This window comes from Amblyomma americanum, chromosome 10 (assembly GCF_052857255.1).
Source record: "Amblyomma americanum isolate KBUSLIRL-KWMA chromosome 10, ASM5285725v1, whole genome shotgun sequence".
Classification (NCBI taxonomy): Eukaryota; Metazoa; Arthropoda; class Arachnida; order Ixodida; family Ixodidae; genus Amblyomma; species Amblyomma americanum.
The window spans coordinates 21,861,815-21,876,519 of record NC_135506.1 but is presented as its reverse complement, the minus strand read 5'-3'; the positions used below and the strand labels follow the sequence as shown (position 1 = coordinate 21,876,519).

The 14,705-nt window shown below is 49.9% G+C and overlaps 1 protein-coding gene across 2 annotated transcripts in view; it reads right to left on the bottom strand.

Moving 5' to 3' along the window:
* The window catches only part of LOC144107462 (ADP-sugar pyrophosphatase-like), a 34,718-nt gene extending 23,130 nt beyond the window's left edge, over positions 1–11,588 (bottom strand). Inside the window, exon 1 of one of the 2 annotated variants that reach the window (XM_077640470.1) lies at positions 11,238–11,588. In XM_077640470.1, the coding sequence (XP_077496596.1) occupies positions 11,238–11,243 (6 nt within the window). In that variant the 5' untranslated portion in view covers positions 11,244–11,588. Of the gene's footprint in view, positions 1–321; positions 822–11,237 lie in introns of those variants that run through there. The other variant, XM_077640467.1, reaches the window with a different exon arrangement.
* Between the last annotated feature and the right edge of the window lie 3,117 nt (positions 11,589–14,705).

Here is a 14,705-nt window from a genome sequence, read left to right as displayed (position 1 = left end):
CAGAACGGCAAGTGGGTCAGCAGGTGCAGCGAAATCATCAGCATCAACATCGTCAGCCAGATTGCGTCTACTGCGAGACAAAGGCCTCTCCAACTGACATTTAGCCCTGCAGTGCCTGCCGCGGTCGCTATATCCCAGCAAATTTTCTTATCTTATAAACACACCTGACTCCTGTGGCCCCCAGCCACATTTCTAATCTCGGTACCCGCCCTGTTGCTTCACAGACCATCACTTCTAAGTTCTCTACAAACACGCAATATATGCAGTGCCACTACGCAGTGGCGACGCAGCCTCGGGGGACTCCAGAATCTCAGCACTCACCTCACTGGAGACATGCGTGAACTTCTTCTTGTCCAGCCTTTTGGAGTGGGACGGGGTAGGCGAAGGCGCCATCGTTAGGCGCGTCTGGAACATCGAGGTCATGGCGTTCACACTCGTCTTGACGCCGAGTATCGCTTGACCGCTGCTGAGCGGACAAGCCCGGACAACTGTCGCTTAAAAGAGGGGGACTGACGACAAGGAGAGCCTCGTCCGAGCTTCCACTATCCTGTGGTCCGGTCACTCCGCACAACCAACAGGCTCCTCGGGATTGCAACTGGTGTTCTTCGGCTAGGGTCTCAGGGGAGCAGAGTTCGATCTGAGCGGACTCGGATCAGGTCAGTGGAATGGAGGGCGCTGTTCTGGCGCGGGCCGCGCTGGGGGTCGAAGTTTTAAGGGGCGGTGGCGCTACGGTAGGCGCGCTGGCTTCTACTACGACGCAAGAACGGTCGCCAGGCAGCGGAGAGCTGGGTCTTATCGCCTTCGCTCTCAGTTGGTTGTCTGAGCTGGCGCAGCTTGCCGAGGCCGAGAGACGTCGCAGCAGTGGAGGAGGGCGAGTGGCAGAGAGATTGAGGCTTCCAGCGGGGCAAGTGGAGGGGGAAAACGAGCATCGTCCCTTGGCTTCGTGCCTGTTGCGGCTTGCGCAAGCAGTGGGTGGGAGAGGAGGAAGAGATAAATGTCCGGTGCGTGCACGGGAGCGCGCCGTGCGAGAGGTGCCGGCTGGCCGGAGAAAAGCGAGGCTGCATGGAGCACGTGCTCGCGACATGATCGCTCTATGCCGCGACGATCATCGCGGCGGCGGCCAGAGGCACGCGTCTGATGCAAGGCTATGCGAAAGAACGCTGAACCGGCTTGCGTGTACGAAACGGCTCAGGTCTGGTCTTCAGGGCCGGCGCCAACGAACCACCGACTAAAAACACGCTGCGGTTGTTTTCGTTCTGTCCTAGCTGAATTGAGAGCACTGCCAGGGACAGCGCGGATTGGTGAGGCTTGAATTGTTTGTGAAACGTGGTGAATGTCACATGGCGCGCTTATTTCGAAAGGAAGAAACGTTGCACAAACTTGCCGAAACGATTGAGACAAGTTAGCTTGGGAACCGTGTTTTGATTCACAACCGCAGCACGTCACTGACGGTCTTGAAGACAATAAGCCTTCGCTTGGAGTCCTTCACGTCCAAGGCTTCGGCGACAAGATTAGTGGCTAAACCAGCGATAAAATTCGAGACTGTTCAAACTAAGCGCATGCGTTCCAAGTTGTGCTGTTGTATATGAAGAGCATCCGCTTGTTCCGGTCCTGGTGGGGCGGTAGATACTATAGGCTCAGGAGAGAGAAACAGTGAAAAACCTGTGCTCGTCAGGATTCAATTCCAACGAAACTACAAGTCATCTCTTCTCATTCTGGAGTCTTGTGGGCCAAGACCTTGTGTTTCGTGACTTCTGGCCACAATAAACACACGCGAAAAGCACCTTGTGCACGCGGGGACATAGCTAAGGCAACAGAAAAGGATATGGGCAGTGTATGCTGGAATCGGACTAGAATACTACATCTGTTGGGCCTATGAAATTAAGTGGTGCAACGTTGCATTCGGTTAAATGCCTCATGTGCCTGAAATCCTTATCAGTCCGAGCTGAGATGATGGTCCGATGATGTCAAAGCGTGCGACTGAATTGACTGAATCTTACAATCAGCCTCCGAGAGAATGACTTCGTGTTTTGTCATCATGTTCTCGAAGCGGCCTTCTGTAACAGTATACTTGGCTTGTATAGGTGGTAGAGAACTTTGAGAGTTAATGCATTTAACACGCTACGTATTTGCCCCTGCAAGAGAAGGCAAGCAGAGCAGAAGCGGGGGGGGGGGGGGAGAAATTCTTGTAGACGGACGAGACTAAGAAATTTGCGGGGACAAGGTGGCCGCAGCTGGTACAGGAGCTATAGGTTGATTCTAGAGTTATGGGAGAGTTCTTTGTCCTGCAGTCGGCGTAGTCAGGCTGCTGCTGATGATGAAGTACTTGGGCTGCCTGAGGCGCTCTTTAGCGCTTCCGGCTTGTCTCTGTTGCTTGCCCTAATGTTTCGCTACGGTTTCGTGAACACTGAACCCACAAGCCCAAGTTTACACGGAAGGCTGCTAGCCGTGGCGATTTCTCGCGCCGAATGACGTCAGCTACCGCTGTCAGTACTCCAGATTTGGGGAAGGCAACAGGCCATTCTTTTTCACCGAGAACTATCTTCTAGCTTGGCCCATAAGCTGTTTTGACGGGACCCATTTAACAGCCAGGGTCGCAGTTAAATGAATTCCACAACTGAAGCTGCTGGCACAGTCTCTTGTGACATTCTTTATCCCAGATCACCCTTCCACCTGACGCCGAAATTCTTGTCGCACTGCGCGAAAGCTCCTTCAGACGTTTTCTTCCTTCCGTCCATTGCATCAACAACGTTATGACCAGGATGACCCGACATCAAAAGGAGGTCCGGTCGTCCAAACTGGCTCGACCTCGCACCTACCGGGCCGAACCAGTTTCCGCGTTGTCGAGTGTCCTTGCTTGGGGTCCCGGTGGCACTTGCGAAATGCCCGCGTATCGCGGGGCGTAGCTTTTTTTGGAACGGCAGACGCAACGCGTACACATGAATGTGAGGGCGACGATAAGCAAACTTCGGCCACTCCGGCGACTATATCAAGGGGCGCGTGACGCTTGCGCGCGTGTGCGGCCGGAAGACGACTGGCAGCGTGCCGACTGTACTGGTGCACCCCATGCGATTCTGGTCGATGCGCATTTTCCGTTAGCTGTCGCCACCGTATAAATGTCGTGCGGTGTGGGAATTACGACGACAGTTTGAATTTACAATAGTGCTACAAGATTTGACCGTTGTAGGGACAGGCAAGATGTGGTCCCGTTCACGGTGAACGCCTCACCAGCGTTGTAAAGGTGTGGATTCACACGACGGTAGCGATGTAAAGGTGGAATGTAAAGGTAAAAGTGGTAGGCCTACGGACCAGGCATCACGTGACGTCTCACTACCGTTCTGCTCCTGGCTCGCTTACGGAGAAAAGCCGGCCGCATGTTTAATCCAATTATGACCCCCCCCCCCTCCTCCGACTTTCGCCTCTGCAGGTGGTGGCAAGCGGATTTAGCTACGTGCAAAAACATCGTGGGCTAAGCGCCAGCTACACGGAACGGCAGCGGGACGGCACGTGGCGCCTGGTCCTCGGCCGTCGTATGAATCCACCTTAAGAGAAGCAATCGAGAAGGGAATGAAAGAAGGTAGAGAAAGGGTCGCCTTAGTGGAAGAGTACTCAAGTAACACTTGTTGCTGGGCTAGTTGGTGCATAGGCTGTGTACAAACGTTAGCGCAAAATAAGACACGTTCACAGGAAAGGTGGACAAGACAACGCGCTACTGACAACTGATGATTATTGACAGAAACACATAATATATAGGCTCACCGTCACACCGCCTATCAGCTGCAGCAAACGTCAGAAAGCTGAATAGGGTCATAAAAGCGATAAAAGACACACTAAAAACATGGCTTAGTTAAAAACGATAAGATCGGAGAAAGGACATTAAAAGGCATGACACGTGGTGTAAAGGGCCAAAGAAACATGAATGAATGGGATCTGAAAGGATCTGAAAGTGGAAGATGCCGGATTAATTTCGACCACTCGATGTTCTTCAGCGTGCACTGAAATCGCGCAGCACTAGGTCTTGTGAAGGTAGAAAGCACTGTCTGGAATGCAACTCGCGAGCATGTTAGGTCGTTTAGTCCTGCTGTCGGCATTCAGCGACAAGCTTTGAAATTTTAGTTCTGAACAGGTTACGTGCTGCTTAATGCTTAACGCTTTTGTTACAGAGTGGGTTTGAAGCGACCTATGGCCCATTCTAACTTGCTCTGAGTCACTTACACTAAACGTTTTTATGCGGTGAAGACTTGTCCCCCGTGTGCTGGATCGACGGCGTGGGCTTCACGCTGTCGTGCACGTTAAGGAACCTGTGGTTCTTTGACGTGCACTGACATCGGACACAACACGCGCGTCGTTATACTTCGCCTCCATCGAAATGCGGCCGCGGGGATCGAACCCGCGGTCTTGGGATCAGGAGCCCAACGCCGAAGCCACTCAGCCACGTACCGCAGCTGACCACACGAAATGTACCATCCGTATTTTTACTTTTGTGAAATTTTGAGCCATTTTACTGTCGCTTAGGCGCTCTGAACTCTCCGTAGCCCTCTCTGGAGCCTAGTGTTTTCATTCATTCGTTCGTTGTTTATTTGCAGAATTTCTTTCAAATATACAGAACAGTTGCTGGACCCGTAGCCATTGGCTACGGGTCCAGTGATTCCATATAAGGGTCCAGTGATTCCATATAATACAAATTCTAACACAGCAGAGGAGGAAAGTAATTAACAAATACAAAAATGATCCTTGAAGCACACAGCATAGGCAGTGCAATAATATTCAGTCACAATTTCATTTAAACATCACAATAGTTTTCAAAAGGTATTTCTTTAGAGCTGAACTAAAGTTGTGGGCTTGAGTGATATGTACTGGTAAAAGATTCTAGCTCAGGGCTCCGTTAAATTCTATGACCATTTTCCCGCGCGCATTATAATATGGAGGAGCGTAGGTGAAGTAAGGGGAAAGGGAAGGGGAGACAGTATTATCTTCGTTGTTTTTCGAAGGCGTCTCGGCTACAGGAATGGCGCCACTTTTTACGTACGACGGACAAAACAGCTCGCACTCTCGAAAGGACACAAATAGAGGGTGCGACCCTCCCTCTTCAGCGGTGTCCGGGTCACTAACTCTCGCCCGAAGTTTGTAAACAGCGCCGAGCCGGCGCGCGCGCGCGGGTCATAACGGTTTCGGCCTGCGCGCGTGGACGGCTTCACGTGCTGGCTCGGGTAAGCGAATGGAAAGGGCGTCCTACGTACGAGATACGCCTGCGTCCCGTTTATTTTTCTTTTCCTGCACGGGTGACTGTTTCTGAGAAAAGCCCTCGACCTCTGTCCACGAGGCCTCGATGTCCGTGGAAGGACCCGATAGAGGGAAGGGGGAAAAAAAAAGAAACTGCTCTATAATGGGCGAAAAAAGAAGGGGGGGGGGGGGGGGGGGAGCCAGAGGAAAGGGTCCATACATTGAAGGTTTGCTTGCTCCGATAGTAAGTTGAGATACGAGGCGGAAAGCGTTCATGAGAGGGAAAGGAAAGGGCACCACGAAGGATGAGAGGGTGTACACACGGACAGGGAACGGATCTCCGGGCTGATTATTGCTTTCTGTTTTTAACTGTCTGCAAGGGTATCGCCGGAGAGCGTTGATCTGTGGTTTTTGAGTAGGCGTGCGGGCATTTCAATAACAATACTACGCCGAGTAGAGCACGCAGACGGCTGCCGCAGGTCAGAGGCTTGCGGCTTTGTTTTGTGAGCGGTAGTATAGAGACCGTCAGCGCCTGCTGTAGTACATCGACGCGGCAATGTACTACGTTCTCGCGATATAAACATGAAATTGCAAGCCGTCGGGTTAGACGCGGGGCTGTTTGTGCGCAGGTATTTTTCACAGGCTGTAGCCTGCGAAGAAGAAAAATAGTTACATTGTGACAGGCCGTAGCCTGTCGGTTGTGAGCTACGCACGCTGCAGTCTGCGAAGCAGGTAAACCTGCTCGCTGGCTGTGGTGTACATAGCGTAGACGTATACCTGTTCACCGGACGCAGATATGGCAACTATAGCTATAAAAGAATTTACGCTGACACAGAAAGATGCGACAGGGCACACGCTAGACTTGCAACTAGTACTTTATTACGGGACGGGCATATTAGAGAGTTTTGAAGCGAAGGCTTCACTACGCTAGGTAAAGCCGAATTCGCCGTGCGTTTCCGGTTGACGTTCAAGTGAGCTAGAGGTCAAGTGTGGCTAGAGGCCTTACCATATGTGGTCCACCATGGTGTCGCACCGTTTAAACTGACCTTTCGATTCACCGGCAGAAGGCGGTAGAATAGGCCATCGCGTTCATTAGGTACACAACCTCTCGCAATCAACCATTAATTTAAGTGCCACCTACCAGGGAGGCAGGGTGGGGTGGGGGCGCTGTCTATCCAGTGTGCGGAACGCACTCAACGTTACAGACGCCAAGCCGCCTCTAGTTTCTCGATACACCACAGCTTTCGCTCTCTAACCAGGTTCAGCAGCAGCTAAACCGCAGCTAATTTTTAGCGTAGCCGGTTAGCCGTGCGGCAAATACGGTAACGGTAACGCGTACATTGCCGTTGCTACCGTTGCCAGGCTTGCCTAGCCGCATCTGCCCTACGGTAGCAGTTACCGTGTTTACCGTGCGCTCAGTCCGCGCCTCTACCAATGTGCGTGAGCAGGCGGCGTCTGGTAAACAGGTACACGCCCACTCTGGCACTTCTCCGCTGTGCTAAATGTCTCTAATGAAAAAACGTGCCGGGCGTAGAAAGCGCGGGCTACAGGGTGCGAAAAAGAAAATAAAAACTTCATGCTTTAGCTTACAGAGGGTACAACCAGGAGGTTTTTATTATTTTTTTTTCGCTGGCTGTAGCTCGCGCAGTCCACACCCAATAGGCTACAGGCTCTAGCCTGTTGGCAACAGAGGCAGCTAATGCAGATACCACTAACGCTTGTGGTATTGCATTGAAGATAAAGTATGGCAGTGCTTTTGTGAAGACGCGCAGAAAATGCGAATAAAGTTCAGCGACATATCGTATCGTGGCTTGTGTGTCGAGGGGGCGCTTGCCCGGATTTTTACGGCAGTTTTATCCTTTGCGTCTTTCAATAATTTATTTTCTTGTGCAACCTCGCCGTGCTCAGAAAGACGAATTCACTGCAGAGAAATTTGAGCTAAAACTGGTCGAGTGTACGTCCGAAGTTGAGTCCGCGGGGGTGACAGCATCTGCTCTCTACAGAATCGATAACGCGACTAAACGAGGTGTAATGCTTGAAACGTGCGCGCGGTGTGCTGCCAAAGCCTGCTATACATCTTTTTTTTTTTTAAAGAATTACGCACCATTCGATGAAGTAGGCTACAGTTCATGAAGCGATAGTAACCGTTAAACACTTCTATTTATCACTGCCGTGGATGTCGCGTAGTACATTATAGCGTTAAATACGAAGAAAGCAGGAAAAAACAGAAAAATGTAAGAGCCATTCCGTAATTTTTTTCGTCCATTTCTTAGTGGAAAATCCCTGTTTAATATATTATTTTTCACCGAGAACGACGTTTGCGGGGACATTTTTTTTTTTAAAATGGCCAGAAAGAACGTGTAGTGAGAACTATCATATTCGAATGAAATCTTTGTTAGCTGTATGAGACGTGGTATCTTCAGCCAAGACTGTCGTTGTTTAAATGCCGACTATACCGCCAGTTAAGCAGCAAGCGCGAGCCGTCAAGCAGAGGAAGAAAAATAGTGTCGAGCTAACGTATTTATACTTCTGGCAGATACTCACATAAAAGGAGAATGGGGAGCGGTCCTTGATCAGAATCTTGAATGAATAAATGCGTTAAATTTCTTCACTGTTCCGCTTTTCATTCTTTGGTGATTTCTCTTTGGATACATTATTCGGCTGCCGAGAAACCGTTCCTGACATAATATTTTCCTCTCAGCCTTCCCTACCTCGGTAAAACAGCGTATTCTTGCGGTTGTGTGTAGACGTTTTATTGCCGTGATATGGCCATCCTTGAATGCCTCACATAAATTACAACAGCGAAGGAAAAAAAGGGAAAAGAACAATTTACAGAAAATGCCATGTGGGGGCCGCAAAACGACCGACGAAGGAAACCGCGAAAGGGCGAAAACGAGGTTGTTTTTCCAACCAAGATATCTCGCTATCAAGCCTGCGCGAGGCTGACAAGGCACACACGCACAGTTTTCAGGGGCCTTTCTTTGTCTGTGCTGAGCAGCTTCTTTTAAGCGCTATCGCCGCCCGTGATGGCCTTTCCTTCCTTGGAGGCCAGTAATCGTACCAAGCGCCCTCAACTCACGGCCTTGTGCAGCCAAACTCGCACGGTTCGCTTCCTGAACATTTCCGGGCGGTTTGTCTAATCCTTAGGGGGGGGTCAGTATATATGGTTTCCGTTGACAATGAAATTAACCCGTTCAGTTCCCTTTATCAGTTCATTGAATTTCCCGGGTGCGTTTTGTGGCTCGTTTTAAACACATTTCTATGGTAATAACATGTAGAGTTTTATTGTGTTACCTTCGTTGTCAATTTATGTGGCACGTCAAATTTCCACGTGCGTATTTCCTTTGAGTCTGATCTTTCTTTTTCTGCTCGAAGTGAAATTTGTTCCGAATCATGTACTACGCCATTGATGTTCGAAATTCGGTCTGATGTTTATGATTTATTCATCTTATTTATTCAATTGAGGTTACCTGGTACTTGATACGGCATACGCATACACCTTACAAAATTTTTAGACAGTCTATATAGACTGTCCATACACTTCTGTCTATAAATTCTATAGACGCTATAGACAAACCCTAGAGAACAGTTTACAGGCATCTATATGAACTCTATAGATTCTCTGTAGACCATTTTTATAAGGGACAGACGCGCACGCGTGCGCCTGGTGGAAAAACAAGCTGTAAAAAATTGGCGGTGGTTTAGCTCTGGTTAAACCTGGAATGACGCAACAGCTACAGCTGGCCGAGCGGAACTCGCTCAGTGGAACTGCAAAAGTCAGTCTTCCATCGCTCCCATTCGCTGGGCGTTCCTTCTTTATCTTCGTCCCACTCGGCACGGCGCATGCGCACAGCTCGGTTTCGCCGGCGCGCCGCGCCGCCGGCAGCAGCAGCTGCTCTGCACCACGTGGCTGGTCACGTGACCAACCACGTGACGAACCACGTGATCGGCACGGCACCGCGCCGCCGGCAGCTGCTCCACACCACGGCACCGCGCCGCCGGCAGCTGCTCCACACCACGTGACAGCGCAGCCACAGGGTGGCGGCGCCGCCACGCTGAAGGCTCGAAATGCTACCGTAATGTAGCTATCGCTACAAAATAAACTAAACAAAAATTAAGGTACTTAAACTATATGTTTTCGGCAACGCGTCTTTTTCGACATTTGTGCAATTTAGGTCTTTGAGTGCAGTTTTTATAGGAATGCGGTCTGGCACGACAAGAAGCGTGACAGTCGGGCGCCCGCTGTAACGACAGACAACCCGGACCGTACGTAACGATGACGACAGAAAGAAAAAAAAAAGACTTCGAACAAAAAACAGGTTCTTTTCGGAACGCAACCGGGAACAACATGAAACCTTCCGTCTCCGAAATCCATTGCGGAGGCTTTTTCCGCCAACCCGCGGTAACTGAAGCCAACTGCACAGCGACTGCGATAAACAAGCAGTTTCCTTCACTCTAAGTTGAGGCAGCAAGCGACCACCGCCTAGATCTCGGTGTTAGGTACCGGAAAGACAACGTGCTGTGTGTTTGAAAAATACGCGTTTACTGCCTGCACAACCCCCCCCCCCCCCTCCCCCAGTCTTCCTGAAACAAAAACCAGCTGTCTCTCCCGATAGCGCGCACAGCCACGTGTAGAACTACTTAAACAGGCGTTCAGTAAAATCGAGAACGGAAGAACTAACTCGTGCATTGATGAGTATGATATGGTATGGCATGGTTCAACGTCCCGAAGCTGCATACGGGATATGAGGAAGCCAGTATTAGAGGGCTTCGGATTAACTTCGATCTTCGAACACGGCCTTTCACGTCGCAAAATTCCGCACTATGCAATCAAATCTTAACACAACAGCAAAAAAAAAAAGCTACATGAATGTAAAGGCAGCTATAATGAATGCTATGTGCGCAATGTAGTGATGATTTGGTTCATGAGGTTTAATGCCCCAAAGCGACTCAGGCTATGAGGGATGCCACAGTGGAGGGTTCCTGAAAACTTCGACCACCTGGGGTTCTGTAACGTGCGCTGACATCGCACAGTACACGGGCCTCTGGAATTTCGCCTCCATCCAAATGCGACCGCCGCGGTCGGGATCGAACCCGCGTCTTTCGGGACAGCAGCCGAGCAAAATCACCACTCACCCACCGCGGCGGCCACGTAATGTAATGAGTATGATGCAATGATCGTTTTATATGTAATGTGAAGCATTTATGTAATGATGCAATGTCTACGTAATAACATTAGCGACAACACTGGTGGAAAAGGAGCGCGTTCGTAAATCTTTTGCGGCAAAAAAAAAGAACGCTTGAGCACTCTCTTGCTAATGCCATTCATTGGCATCCCTTGAGAATGAAGGGGGTGACGTATAAGTGGGAATTCCGGAGGATCGCGGAGCGTTGTTCCTTGAACTTGGTTCGCGGAGAGGGAATTTTCCACACCTGGCTGTGTCGTGCAATATAGTGCAATTCCGTGTTAAACGCGTGAAAGGTGCGATATCAAACCAGCAATGTACGCGAAAAATACGCAATGTTTGTTGCGTGCGTTCATATGGTAGTGATGTAATAGAATGAATCGGGCGTTAGTTACTCTGTACGGTCACGTTGGTTTGAGTGGATGCTGTTCGTTGCGCCATCTGTCCGTTAAATTACCTTAGCGAACAGGGCCGAGTAATTCAAGCCAAACTGCTTTTATTACAAACGAACGTCACACAAATCTCGCCCGTAATAGCTCTTCCCAAGACCTGATGAATGATATCACCGGTCGCAATTACAAGCGGCTTCGTCGGTGACGCTTCGCTCACAATAAAATACATCCAAACTATCACGCAATGGTCACGTAACACTGGTCCGCTTTGCTCACGATAAAATGCGTCCAAACTATCTCGTAACACTGGTCTATGGCCTTCTAACTGCAGTTACGGGAAGGAAATTTATCATCTATGAAGCCATAAGCGTAATTTTCTTTTGAACAGAAGATAAATTATGCACGGAATGATGAAATAAAAGAAACATCAACTCACCTGCATGAAGAAAAACGATTAAATCCCGGTTGGACTCAGCCGAAGCAGACGACTAGTGTCTTGGCGCGAGCAGACGACGCACTGTACAGTTGACGGCAGCACGAGAGCACTAAACACTCCAGTAAGGCAGACGAGAATGGGCAGTCATGAGACGAGGCATGCGAAAGCGTAGCCGGCGACACGTTGCTGCACCCGTATTCCAAGTGGCCTTTGGTCTCTAGCCGCCGAGGACGGTAATAAAGTGCCAACCGGGAAAACACGAGTGGCAGTTAAATATGCCGCGGTCTCGGCGTGGTGCGCTGCAGGGGCGGGGACGCGAGGGTGTGCACGCTTGTGTGTTGCTACTATTGCGCCCGAAAATAGTTGCGCTTTTCTTTTTCCGTGCGCGTCGCCTCCTTACCCGCCCGCCTCCTTCCTCTCTCTCCCTCCTCTTCCTTGTTTCCGCCTCATTCTGTCATCCCCCTCTTGCACCCGCTTTATCTCTCGTGCGTACGTGCCCCATGTTGCGTGTGCACCCCTCTCGGAACGCTCGTTGCCCGCGCACCGCACAAGAACCGCCTCCGGCATGCCGCTGGGTGCTTACGTGGCGACGTACTATATGTCGTCGCCCGCCTGGAGCGACAGTACGTCGTAAAAAACAATGCTCACCGCGTCAACTGCGACTAGGTGAGCTTTAACACGGCGGAGGCGTACACTCTACACAAATGCGCCTATGTGAGATTAAAAAAGAGTAAGCTGCCCCCAGTACTCACTTTTATAAAAGGAAGTGTCGTTACTCTCTTTTTGGTCATTTCTGTTTAGAGTGTACCAGCGTACACGTGTACCGTATCAGCCGAGTACCTGTCGCGCATGTGCATTGGTGAACCAGATTGGGATTCAAACCTGCAACTACGCATGCGCCTCTGATACCTGGTTCGTCCGGCATACATCTTATGAGAGAGTTTTAGCCCCACCGTGCGGTAAACACGGTAACTACGGCAACTGCTACCGTACGGTAGGTATGTGGCTGCCAAGCCTAGCAATGGCAACGCGTTACCGTAATTTACCGTACGGCATTCCGGCTACTCTAAACAGAAAGGAATAAAAAGTAAATAAGCTGTCCTGTAGCTATCGAGGACAGTTTACTCTTATATAGGTGTATTACTGTGTAGAGTGTACGCTAAAACTGTCTGTTATCATCAACGTAACTACGTCCACTACAGGGGAAAGACATCTCCCATATGCTCCCAATTAACCCTATACGTATATGTACGAGCCGCGCTAAAACTATCCGCATGCTGAATGTGTATAGTATTCATGCGTTTGACACAATGTTCGAGGAACCAGCTCTCTTAGAAGACCGGGATTTAAAAAGCTGCAGTGTATCGTTGATTTGCGTTGCCCGAAATTGCGGCACAAATGTCTTAAACGGGCACATCGCCAAGTATGTGAATATGTGTGAAGTGATACGTGACTACTTGTACTAATGCAGGCCACAAGTATTTTCCAGCCAGTGCAGCGCGAATCACCTGTCACCCCAGTTCATGGATGGCTCCTTTTGTGATCTTAATATCGCCCGCGCATTGCCTAAAGTTGCCGTACAAAAATGAAGTCGTACCATAACGATATCTCTGTTCGTCTGCTTTCCAGCGATATCAGTCATGCCCAGCATCAAACGTTGATTACGCCGAAAAACTGTGAGCAAAATTTTACCAACAAATCGCTTACGCTTATCATGTAGCATTATCCGGTTTATTTGAAATTTTTACCACTCGACCGCTCTGCTCTGAAATTTTCCGGTATTACAAGTTTAATTGTCTGGGTTGGAACAAGTAGAGGGGAATGAAAATGCAATTTCGGCAAAGAGAAGGATAAGTAGGGGACGGTGCACTTTATAAATCTGTCATATTTCGGTCCAACAGTGAGCACAGAAAGCAAAAAAAAAAAAACTCGTCTGCGTCCTTGAGTGACTTTGAAGAGTGATACAACTCGTGTCTTTGCTAAATGTGTGGAGCCCAACTAGTCTGCAGTTCGAATTCCGGCTCTTCTATATCGCAGTAACATCACCGCCGTGGCACGTTCCACGTGAAGAAGGTCCAGGGATTTTGGAGTTTACCTTCAGCTTAGAAAGTAAGAAAATTTTCCTTCCAAGTTTGGATATCTGCTTCCAATTACGCACATTACATATCAGAACTTTGCTCTAATACGGGCATGAACTTGTTTTAAGAAAACAATTTTAGCGCAGTCCTTCAGGCACCCACTTCCCCACAGTATTTAAGTCCGGCAGCTAGGCTTAGCTTTCAACGCGGAGTTTTCATTGTAGCGCCTACGTGAGGCACCGCTGATCATGCGAGTGAAAAACGTGACACATCCACTCCGTTTGTCAGCCTTGTCCTCTGCACCTCCGCCGTGTTGCGGACAGAGAAGTTAATGAAACGGAAAGTTTTCCTCTCAGCACGCTTTCATTCTTTTTTCCGGTCACCTGCTGAGCAAAGCTCCGGCGGTCCTCCCCCCACCCCCCTGCCTCCTCCGTTCTCTTTTCCCGTTTTTTTTTTGCGTGTGTGTTTGTCTGGTTATTTCTCTAGTTGCGAAAGCATTTCGCTCCCGCCAAGCAATGGAGAGATGATAACGATAAGACACTCCAATTGGGGGGGTCTAACGTTCGTACCTGCGGCACATATGCACTCCCTCAGATCTTCGATCCTCGCGGGCTGTACGCGTGGTGAGAATGGCTGATCGCCTGCGTTCGGGCCCAACGTGCTGGGCCGCTCGTTTTTCATTGTAAATTGCCAGTGCCCGTCGTGTACACTGCAGACGCTGCAGGGGTGCACCGAACACGGCCCCCTAACGTACTCGGGGCGAGATTCAGCACAGAGTGGCACGAGCATCGCGGTTCATAGAACCCACTGTGAACACTAAGGCGATCTAGTCGGCTCATATTAACGCGATAGCGTTAAAGGCCCTCTTACCCAGAAAATTCGGCTCGGGGTTGACGGCGTTCTGAGCGAAAAATCACTAGCCTGACTCTGACAAGGGGTGCCCAGAGAGCAACCTATAGGAGGCAGGTGGGCCACTTTGGTCATGTGACTTTGCGCAGTCATCGCAACCTGCCCGCCGGACTGTGAGCGAACTGCCCACCGTGACAGGTGGCAGTTAACCTCACGATTGGTCGCTCGGGAAGAGCAGCATGGGTCGCACAAGGCCCACTGGTGGCAGCACCTGCCACCGCCGGGCAGTGGCGCATCGCTTAACCACTGCGCCAGGAGGGGTATGAGGACACCCAGGGATCTATGAGTGTAAAGTAGAGAATGACCTTCTGCATATACGGCAATTAACCCATTAAGCTATCACGTCTCTCCAATTTTTTAAACAGCGTAGACACTTGCAGGTGAATCCGTGTTATACGGCTAGGTTTAGTGCATTTGATGCAGTGAAGTATCCTCTTATGCAGTTGGGTACCTTCTAAATGCGCTTCTGTTAATGGAGTTG